Source organism: Berghia stephanieae, chromosome 5 (genome assembly GCF_034508935.2).
Source record: "Berghia stephanieae isolate SIO BIC M18660-M18661 chromosome 5, UCSD_Bste_1.3, whole genome shotgun sequence".
NCBI lineage: Eukaryota > Metazoa > Mollusca > Gastropoda > Nudibranchia > Aeolidiidae > Berghia > Berghia stephanieae.
The window spans coordinates 19,651,611-19,663,837 of NC_088364.1; the positions used below are offsets into that span (position 1 = coordinate 19,651,611).

The 12,227-nt window shown below is 36.3% G+C and overlaps 1 protein-coding gene across 1 annotated transcript in view; it reads right to left on the reverse strand.

Moving 5' to 3' along the window:
- Positions 1 to 312: 312 nt before the first annotated feature.
- Positions 313 to 12,227, reverse strand: part of LOC144972557 (uncharacterized) — a 20,248-nt gene continuing 8,333 nt past the window's right edge. The window contains exons 2-4 of the mRNA XM_078913897.1: positions 7,155 to 7,673; positions 5,873 to 6,144; positions 313 to 1,240 (exon numbers count right to left, since the gene is read on the reverse strand). Of these exons, the coding sequence (XP_078770023.1) occupies positions 434 to 1,240; positions 5,873 to 6,144; positions 7,155 to 7,389 (1,314 nt within the window). The 5' untranslated portion in view covers positions 7,390 to 7,673 and the 3' untranslated portion in view covers positions 313 to 433. The remainder of the gene's footprint in view (positions 1,241 to 5,872; positions 6,145 to 7,154; positions 7,674 to 12,227) is intronic.

The following is a 12,227-nucleotide window of genomic DNA, read 5'->3' on the forward strand; positions in this document are numbered from 1 at the left end:
ACGCGTTCATCCAGACATAATGCCATTACGAGGCTTTAGGTCAAAGGTGTGACAATGCTAATTCGACCTTGACATTTCTACGCACAATTGACTAGTGTCCTACAGAGAGGAATCAAAATCGCGCTTGTTTTTCTTCCCAAGAGCTCAATGTTAAATCCCTGTGATGTCGTGGATTTGGATATTTTATGCCCAGAGCTTATTTCAAACAATGCAATAGCCTTGAAAGAACCATATTATCATGTCGTTGACACATCACATTCTTCACTTTCGCATTTGTTTGGAAGTTTTTAGAATAAATAGTTAAGCCATTAATTCACCCAGTAAACCCAGTATGGAGTATGGAGATGACAATGGGATGAAATGTGGATAAAAAGTGAAAGCCTAATAAATGAATCGTATGTTATATATACATTAACACGAGTTTAAATTAATCTCATAATTGAGGACTGGGAATATTGTCAATATCAAACAAATTATCTAGATCAAAATTCCCACTTGAAAAATTCCCACTTGCACCCAAGTTCAAGCCTTCCCCCCACATGGCGTCCCCGCCGTGCTCCGATTCAGGAGACGGGGGCACAGGCGTGTTCAAGCCACTGTTGTGGTCATTGTGGTTGTGTACGTTGTGATTATTGTTGTTGGCGTCCGTGTTCCACCATTCCGGAGGACGTATCGTGGTTCCCTGGACCGTCAAATCCAGCGGGTCGTTTGTTTGAAAGTCGACCGGTAAATCCATAGCAAAGTCTGTTTGAGAAAATAAATCGTCGAGACCCAAGTCGTCCGAATTCGTTTCGGAGCTCGGCGGACTCATTGCCATAAAAGGGGAGTTCTCAGCTTCATCGAGAATAACTTCCGTTTTAACGGTTCGGCCTCCAATGTCAATGTCTTGACTCAAAATGGACGTCCAGTTGAAATCCCCTTTCAAGGCCAGATTCTTATCGTCGTCATCATCGTCCATGCTGAGTTCCGCTAAGGAACCGTTGCTTAACAATTTGTCTTCACGTGCACTACACTTCATGCCGGAAATGGACGGGAAATCGTCGTCGTCCAATTTGTATCGCTTTGGTGGGGGAGAGGGAATGACGTCGCGGCTATTCCGCCTCTTTTTGAACACGCCGTTTTCGACCATATCCCCGTAGTCTGGGTTGATACGCCAGAATCCGCCTTTCCCCGGCTCATCTTTCCGTCTGGCTACTTTTTCAAAACATTTGTTGAGGGAGAGGTTGTGACGAATGGAGTTCTGAAATAAAAGGAAAGAGATAACGTTATAATATTTTATCTGAGATAATAAATGGAAGATCATTTTCTGATATTGGACCTAGCTTTATTTAGGGCTGGAGTTTACCGGGCGTATCATGTTGCGTGACACACTGGCTTGCTGAATAGGTCTGGGAAGGAGTTTTCCTTTTTTTTTTTAAATACACAAAGTTCATTATTTGTAAGTGAAGAAGAGATTTTACCGATTGAGTTACAAAATCCCTTGCGTGCTGTTATGTTTTTCATAGCCAGGTGATGGGTGTTTCTAGACGCTCGGAGACTAAAACTATTTTTTAAAGCATTTCTCAGTACAAAGATCATTGAAGTACGATCTCAGTAGAACCCTAGTTTAATGTGTTATTGTATACAGTCACGACAATGAGAACGCCAAAGAAATACATGTGGACGGGAACAGCCTTTTAATATTAAATGTAACTTCCCCAAGGGAAATCCGCAGTGTTATCAAGAATATCGGTCGGACGTCACAACAAATCAATGACTCATACTCTTGACCGATGGGTTTTCCCCCGTAATGAAGACTTTCTCTTACAATCTAAATTAATTACTATGACCCCAGCTTGTCAAAGTGTTCCAAAGTTCAGACTTCATTTATGTCTTGTAGAATTTGGTTTCAAGGCCAAATTACATTTAGATCATTTTGACTCGATTTCCTTCACCCATCTCAGCCCGATATAACACTATTTTGCTGTTGTAAAAAGTAATTTTCTCTATTTCAGCCACCGATTTACCACTGCTATGTAACGTCTGGTCACATTTTAACGGAGAAAAATAAACATTATCCAATAGCAATCTCCACGCATCATTTAACTGTCATCTGTCATCGGGTTATATAATTGCATCAATATGTTGTCAATTATTTCAAATCCATTTTGACGGCTACGTTTGTTTTGATCGCAGGCCATAAATGGGTTAGTTACTATCAATCGTCTTTTTAACTCACTCACATTTTTTTTAAAAATGCTCACGACAGCAACTACTTTCACATACAATCCCTCCTAATAATATAGCAGTACCAACGAACTTGACTCGGATACACATGTTGAGTTTCTAGTGGGAGTCTTTTGTTGTTGTTTTTGTCCTCCTTCCTTCACGTCGAGAGCAGCGTGATCAAGCGTATCGGAATGTCTATGAATGATTGATTTCTGATCGATACCCAGTGATGATTGGCCGACTTGGCCCCTGCAACAAGTCCCAACACGGATCACGATACTTTGACGTTACAAAACTCGAAAGGAGTGTCTTGAATGAATAAATAATCATTGGACTGGAGGCAGGACTAGGAATTTCATTTCTCTCTCTCTCTCTCTCTCTCTCTCTCTCTCTCTCTCTTCTTCTCTCTCTCTCTTCTATCTATCTATCTATCTATCTATCTATCTATCTATCTATCTATCTATCTATCTATCTATCTATCTATCTATCTATCTATCTATCTATCTATCTATCTATCTATCTAATTATCTATATATCTATTCATCCATCCATCTATCATCTATCTTTCTATCAACACGATCGTAATATAACAAGCAACAGTTAATCAAATGTCCAGTTTAAATATTATATTTTTTCACCACATCTCTTTCATTTCTTAACACCTCTCTCTCTCTCTCTCTCTCTCTCTCTCTCTCTCTCTCTCTCTCTCTCTACTCTCATTCTCTCTCTCTCTCTTTCTTTCTTACTTTACCCCCTCTCCCACTCTTTCAATTTCTTTTGTTCTCTCCTCACAAACATTCTGCCTTTACTGCCTACTCTTTTTTCTCTCCTAACAGCCTATTCATTTTCTCTTATCTCGTACATCTTGGCTCTACACAACATCAATCAATTTTTCATGAGGTGGTTCTGATATAATTAAGGAACAAAGACAAAAAAAAAAAAAAACGACTATTCAGCAAGGACTTTTCTTTAAAGAAGTTGTTATTTGTCACTCAATACCTCAAAATAGAAAGAATTATGTCGTTGAGTTGGTTGGTTTAGATATTAAATTGCGGCTATGTGGTCTTGTAGTATGACACTTCCTTTTGGATCGGAAGTTCCTGGGTATGGTTGAGTCCTTGGAAAAGGCTCTGTACTAACATTCTCTCACCGTACTCAGGTGTAAAATGAGTACCTGACCGTTAACAGCGCTGTCTGTCCGAAAAAAAGTAATATCGCCTAACAGGCGTCAGGTCCCGTCCAACATGTTAAGTGTTGCTGTTGGCCAGGGACCCTCTGTAAAGCGCTTTGAACACGTTTAGTGGATATTGCGCTATATAATAGCTCAATTGTTTGTTGTTTAAATTGGAATTGGAGAGGTCAGAATAAAAAACCCCAACTCGATTGCACCCGTGGGATCTATCCTGTGACAATAGTCACATTTAAATCGTATGGAGATTGCTTTGCCAGACATTTATAGAATAATTGGTAATCTTATGAATAATAACTAGCCCATAGGTGGGCGAAGTGGCCGAGTGGTTGAGGTATGTGCTGTGACCCTGAAGATCCCGGGTTCGGGCCCCGCTTCAGGCACTTTCGTTTTTTTTCCTTGGGCAAGATTATTAACCCCCAATTGCTCACTTGGACAACATGGGTGGTTGGTTCCTGTTGACATCAGACATCTTGTTTGATGAATTATCTTGGTATATTCCTTCATGGAATGCCTAGGCAACGATATCTTGTGACGTCGTGGCGGAAGGACCTAAAGCAGCCCATAGATCCTGTTCCACCATTTTAGACGTCAGTCTATTTTGTTTTTCCTGCACACTGTACAACAACTAGGGTCAATACACGCATCATTGATTGAGGACAATAGTAGAATCACTGGTGGAACCAAATTGCTTTGATAGGCGAGTCATGTAGTACCACCCCTATGTCCGAAGTCCTAGGAAATAAATAGGTTCTATTGTTCTTCTTGTACTTGCCAAGTAACGGAAGTAATTCTGCCACACACTGACAAAAATCTTTTTTTTTTTTAAAGTTTCGCCAATTTTGGCCAAATGTTATTTCAAGTCAATCAATTAAATTGAACCAATAACTGTTTTTAAAAAATCTAAAAGTAAGAGTTTTTAAAATTCTCGGATATAGAAAGTTTAAATAAGTTTGGGGTCATATTTTTTAATCACTTTTTATTTATTTATATCTAGTATCTAAAAGTTCACTGGCCAAAATTAAAACGGCAATTGATCAGTGTCAGCAGAATTGGGCTGAATAAAAAAAAAATAACACGGCCAGAGAATAGGTCACATCATGGCGGGGTGGTTTGGAAATAAAACAATAATATGAAATCAAGCAATTTTAGGAGCGGTCCCTCCCCCCCCCCCCCTCTCGAGCCTCTGATATAAAGCAGATTTTATATTAACATAGCATAAAACAAGCACAAGAGTTTAACGACCTATCAGGTGTTGACCAGCTCGATAAATCAATGTGTTAAACATTTTTTTCCTCAAAAACAAAAAGGGTTTTATTTAATGGGTTTTCTTCAAAATAATAATATGTATCCTAGTGTCAATAAATGTGAATAAATGTATAAATTGTGAATAAATTAAGAGAGTTTTGCTGCTGACACCGGGATAAACACCGTATTCAAGAGCCGCATGATTTTGAGTGGACACTTTACTCAATTGTTGCCATGGATTGCAATTGTTGTTTATTTGATTATTTTATACACACATACGAAACTCTCTCTATATCTATCTTTCACATATATACACACACACATACACAAACAAAACATACTTAAACACACACACACACATACATACATACACCTATCTACTCGTACCTACCTACATGCATACATATATACATACACGTACCACACACACACACACAAACACACAAACACACACACACACACACACATACATACATATTCACATACACGCACGCAGCTCAGAATATATTCAAAGCTTTTAAAGAATAACGAAACTGATGATTTTTTTTTCAATACTCCCAAATCATCGTTATTTTTTTCAAAATCATATTTGTAAGAAACAAAATGCACTGTTTTATTTATTTTTGAAATTTATTTTCAATTGTTTGGCAGCACAACTATCTTGACTTAGAGAAGAACATATGATCCCCAGTTGTCAATTCAAAAAGGAAAAAAAAAACAACAAAAAAACCCAAACCAAAACAGAATAAAAACAATACAAAACAAAAACCATGTCTCCTTTCTTCTCCCAACATTGTCAAAAACAAAACAAAAAAAAAAACAAACTCCAAAAATATACAAAAGAAACAAAAACAAAAACAAACAGAAATCGTTTGTCAAACATATTTTTGTATAAATCCGTAGGACTGATCCATACACCACGAGTTGAAAGACGTTCAAAGACTTAAATCTCACTACACATTCAAAGACTTAAATCTCACTACACATTCAAAGACTTAAATCTCACTATACATTCAAAGACTGAAATCTCACTACACATTCAAAGACTTAAATCTCACTACACAGTCAAAGACTTAAATCTCACTAAACATTCAAAGACTTAAATCTCACTATACATTCAAAGACTGAAATCTCACTACACAGTCAAAGACTTAAATCTCACTAAACATTCAAAGACTGAAATCTCACTATACATTCAAAGACTGAAATCTCACTACACATACTAACCTGCCAACTGGGATCTGTGAGCCTGTAGTACATGAAATTGTCTGTAATCCAGTTATAAATGGAGGATAGGGTGATTTTGTTCTTTTTGGTGGCCTTCATGGCCATGCATATAAGAGAAGCATAGGAATACGGGGGTTTGACGAATGGGTTTGATTTGTAGTCTATGGAATCGGGAGAAGACCCGCAGGAGGGCGCCATGTCCCCCACTTGTATTCGGGGTTCCATTTTGGACGACTGTAGGTGTAGGAGAGGGGGAGGAGATTCTGGGGGTTCTGTTGGATGAAATAAGGGGTACAATGTAGATATATATAAATGCAGGATACTGTGCATGGAAACTTGATGGATGAAATTAAACATCATATCTGTATCATAATCATTCATATCTAAGTTCAGTGAACGCTTTAGATCTTATCAGTTGTTTTCTTGACATAATATCATATATTTTTATTTTTAAAACAACATGCATTCGGCCTTTTATAATAGTAAGACACAGTTATGGTGTCATATATCAGATATGGTGGAAGGGAGGGGGGGGGGGGGCATTTGAAATTTTATTTCTTGTCTAAATGAGGACCGGAGAACATCTACAAAGCAATGCGTGTGGCTATACTATGTGGTCTTGTGGTATGACACTCGCTTTCGGATTGGAAGGTCCTGGGTTCGAGTCTCGCTCGGCGCATAGTTGGGTCCTTGGAAAAGGCTCTTTACTCACATTCTCTCACCGTATCCATGTGTAAAATAAGTACCTGACCGTTAACAGCGTTGTATCTGTCCGAAAAAAAATTGTAATATCGCCTAACAGGCGTCATGTCACGTCCCACATGTTACGTGTTGCTGTTAACCCACTGTAAAGCGCTCTGAGCGCATTCAGTGGATACTGCGCCGTATAAAACTACAAGTTTTAAGTTTCTGTCTACAAAGCAATGGGAGACCTCGCGGGTGTCGTGACCAGGGTTCAAGGTTGAGACCTCGTTTTAAGGCAAATGCAAGTTAGTCGCGTTAATCTCTATTTTTTTTATTTGTTGCTTCTACTTGATTTTAAGAATTAAGTACTCAGGGTTTGAAAGTAATACTTTTTTTTTTCCGTATACAAACTTGCACAAATGTCACCTAAGCATAGCGACTACTTGCAATTTAAAATCGACACCAAAACTTCAATTCAGTCATCTAACATAATTTACCCTTCTCATGAAGTAACATTTCATACAGGAATAATAGTTTCAATTTCTATAACAACCAGATCTCATTGCATCGTTACTGTCCAATTATCAAATACACCAACCTTGTTTAATGAAATTTCTGTTATTGTCTAGCGTTAAACAGGGACTGGTAGTTTGTCTGGGCTGGGTAATCTCCGATACTTTCAGGTTTTGCAACCAGCCTAAACTGGTGAGACTGTCATCCAGATTGCAGCCACCACCCTGAATGTTGTTGTTGTTGTTGTCTTGGGGATGCTGCGCAAGCCAGTTCTGCTGGAAGCGTCTGGCCAGCGACGCCGAAGAGGAGGCGGTCGACATTTTGCTGTATTGGTGGGAGCCAGCAACTGGCGTCCCGTAGATGACCGGGACCTTCAGTTTGACGGTTTGGGGTTTCCACTGGATGAAATGGTCAGAAGATTGGCGTATGCGAGATATGGCTCGATGGGGATGTTTGGATGTGAGGGGTGAGGTGGTGGATTACGTCTTATCTCTGTTGACTTTGATGAATAAGAAGGTTTTCTTAGAATGACAATGACACGAGCATTGAGTTCACTCCTTGTAAAATGAGTTGAATGTGAATGTGTTGGTTATTGTGATGTCATCTGTTGAGGAAAATGAAAATTGAAACCTTTGAATTCCATAAGTGAACCAAAAAAAAACAAAAAAACTCCCAAAAACAACAACAAAAAAAACAAAACAAAGAAAAACAAAACAAAAACAAACAACAAAGAACAAACAAAAAAAAAACAAAAAAAAAAAACAAAAAACAATAAATAGATAAATAAATAAATAAATAAATAAATAAATAAATGAGCAAAAGAGTATAAAATTTTAGAGTAAGTATTCTCTAAAACACAAATAGATATTTAAACATGTGAAAAAAAAGATCGTAAACGAGGGGCCTCACGGAAAGATTGCAAACTAAATATCTTAGTTACGTTCTGTTATTTATTGGCCCAACATTTTCGGAGAAATTGCGATAAATATAGAGTTTTAAAACTGATATCGATTAACCAGCAGAACAATCTCTAAAGAATATAGGATTGCCTAGGAAAGCTTCGGGGAAAAAAATCAGTCATGTCATAGATAGCCGTGTTATTTCTTTTCTTATTCCAGTCTGTCATTCAGATGAGATTCTCTGGAAATATGGTTCATCTTACACGATAACAATCTCAGATAAAAAATGTAATATCATTTTAATCTGTATCAAATCTTGATAAAATCCTATTGTGTGTACATGATTTCCACCTTTAATGTATTTAAGTGTTGTCGGCTCCATAATAATATTAGTGTATAATGTATTGTTGTCATTGCTTAGAGACGCCGGGTTTTATCGGCTTGTCCAAACACTAATTTATCATAACGTATTGTTATTACAATTTTGAGAACCCTGCATATCAGGTTATATAGTGGGGAGTTGGGTGTGTGTGTCTGTGGGTGGCGGTTGGGGGGGGGGGGGGTGAGGAGGTTGCACTATCCTCTAGAAGACAAGTCGTTGAAATTCAAGCCCTGCTTTCTACACATGGTTTATTTATTTTTTTTTTTTTTGCTCTGACAAGAAAACTAATTGTTATTTACCGACTTACTGTCCCTGCGCGGTGTTTGACATGTAGCGTCGAAAAAGGTCTTATTCATACCGGCGGGATGGCCCAGTGGATAAAACATTTTACTAGAAAAAAATAGTTTAGGGTACCCAGATTAAAACCCCTCTAACGTTTTTCCACTGTTTCCCCATATGAGCAATAAACTAGCCATATTTGCTATCTGTTTACGTTCTGGTGATGACGCTTGAAACTCCCCCCGCCCCCCCCCCCCCCCCCCCCCCCCAAAAAAAAATAAATGACCAAAAGGAAAATTAATTCCCAATTAAAATGAAAAAAAAAGGATATTTGTTTATATTAAATTATATATATATAATAAATGTAAAAATATATTATACTATAATCAATAAACTATACATTACATAATACATACATAATACATACATAATACATATACATAATATAATACATAATACATACTCATACATACATCATACATACATACATACATACTACATACATACATACATACATACACATACATACATACATACATACATACATACATACATACATACACATACATACATACATACATACATACATACATACATACATACATACATACATACATACATACACATACATACATACATACATACATACACATACATACATACATACATCATACATACATACATACATACACATACATACATACATACTAAATACATACATACACTACATACATACATACATACATCATACATACATAAACATACATACATACATACATACATACATACATACATACATACATACAACATACATACATACATACATCAAACATACATACATACATACATACATACATACATACATACATACATACTACTACATATAATACATATAATATATAATAATATAATATATATATATATATATATATATATATATATATATATATATATATATATATATATATATATATATAATATATATATCAATGTTTGTGGTTAATAGATCGATATTTGTCACCAGAATCTTACGTACTTGCGTTCCTTACAACGAAAATGATATTGATTTGTCTGATTCCGGTGTTTTAATGAGAAAGACTGAAAGGCGGTCACCCAAGACAATGATAATTGCCGATAAAACGATCAAAATCATAAACAAACACACCGACAAACAATGCTCCTCATATATGATTACTTTACATTGTGCATTTTTACTACGTAAATATAACAGTTTTATGGTTATTAAACGTGTAAAAGTACGCATACCCACATACATTCTCGCACGATCATGCACACACAACAAAATGAAATACAATGGTTCTGATGCTATTACTGGCGTAATCAGCAAAAGAAAAAACAACAGGTATTTAAAATTTAAAATTTTGGCCATAAAACTCGTCCATATATCGTTCGATTAAAATAACCCTCATCTTGGCAACATTTTCGCGAAGTCCCAGGTTTGAGAGTTGTTTTTTTTTTAATTTTTAATATTTTTTTAAAGCAAAGATAAGAGTCATTTTAATAATCGGTCGATATTCAAAGGACGAGTTTACCGGCCAAAATTTGATATACGTCTTTTCTTCATAGTACGGCAAATTATTATTTTAAAGAGTGTGTGAAATGCAGGGGCCTATTCAGTTTGACATGTAATTTGTTGAACTAATGTGCAGAGAAAATGTTATGTATTTTTTTCCGTTTGAAAGCCCTGGGCATAATATAATATTCTTTTTATAAAATAATATAATGCCATGTCTATTATCAATGTTTACTTTTTCTCCTTTGTAAATTATTGACAAGGAGCGTTTTCGATTGTTGTTGCTATAACAGCAGACAATACAAGATACTAACAATATCGCGTTGCTAACTCTTCTATTATTATTATTATTATTATTATTATTATTATTATTATTATTATTATTATTATTATTATTATATATTATTATTATTATTATTATTTTATTATTATTATTATTATTATATATTATTATTATTATTATTATTATTATTATTATTATTTTATTTTATTTATTATTATTATTATTATTTTATTTTTCTTCTCTTCTCTTCTTCTTCTTTTTTCTTCTTCTTCTTTTTACTTCTTCTTCTTCTTCTTCTTCTTCTTCTTCTTCTTCTTCTTCTTCTTCTTCTTCTTCTCTTTCTCCTGCTCAGGAAATATTTGCGAGGTTGCAACAACTTAGATTAAAATATTTTCATTCGTACATTATCAAGATCAAAACGGCAATGCTTGAAGATCAGGGAAAAAAGTTGCCAATAAAAGAAAATTAAACAGAAAAAATATAAAGGGTAAATGTAAAAAGAAAGCTTCGACTTTATACAAAACTTATAGACAATACATTTGGAAATCTACGGACATCCCATTATCTACAATAATCTATGCGAGTGGCGAATAGCGAATCGGATAAACATAAAGAGTTGTGCTGCTGTTAAACCGTCATAGCCTTTAGGTTCCTTATAGAGTGAAATTGACAATAGCAATTATTTGCTACCTTTTGGATAGGACGCTAGTCTATCGCAAAGTACTTTCCGTCAGATCTAACACTGCTGGGTGGACAGAGGGGAAGGAGGGGGGGGGGGGGGGGTTGAAAAATAAAGAGTGTCGACATCACCCAGGTTCGATCTTAAAATCCTTTGCATGTGAACGTGTGATATACCAACTGGGCTATCGGGTCCCAACTATACTACAGACATTTGAGATCGAAGTTGCCTTATTTCTTAACATAGAGTCTAGCTTACATTGGAAAGTCTCAAAGATTATTTTGAATTCACAAAATTCACCACTATCAATGACGTATTGGAAGTCATGTTTACCACCACTGAACTAAGTTGACCTCTATATCATTATACCGATCGAGTCGATTCTATTATTATCATCAAGTTACCTGGACGCTTTTTACCGTCCTCTGCCCAGCTCGGCTATTTGCAGGGTCTATGGAGGGCATGTTTGAATATCATAATTATTGTCCATGTACGTAGGTTACCGGCCATGTCAATATTTAGAGTACCTGGCTGTGGTTATGGCCTTACGTCACATTGATAGACTCCAAGACCCACAGTGAAGTGAGAAGAAGTCTTTTTTTTCTAGTTTCCAAAACAATGGAGTCGGGAGTTTTTCCTATAGATAGGACGAAGATGACGACACTCGGGTCTTTGTTGTTGTTTTTCGTCATCCGCGTTTATGAGTAATTCTCACTAAATTGTATTAACCAGACTATAAACGTTTAAGGTTAGACATAGCTTTGTGTACTGGTGCACGCTCGGATTGCAACACACATTTTGGCTTCTCCCGAGGTTACACACAGTTTTGTGTACTGGTGCGATTGATCTGGCAGAATAACCAGGGTGAGTATTTTAAATAATAGCATGGCATCAATTTTTATTTAAAAAACACCCCCCCCCCAAATTAATAACCCCCAAAAATTGAGCTTCTATATAGCGCAAAATCCACTAAAGTGCTCAAAGCGCTTTACAGGGGGTCACTACAGCCACACTTAACGTGTAGAACGAGACATGACGCCTGTTACGCGATATTGCAAATATTTTTTTCGGACAGAGACAACGCTTTTAACTACCAGGTACT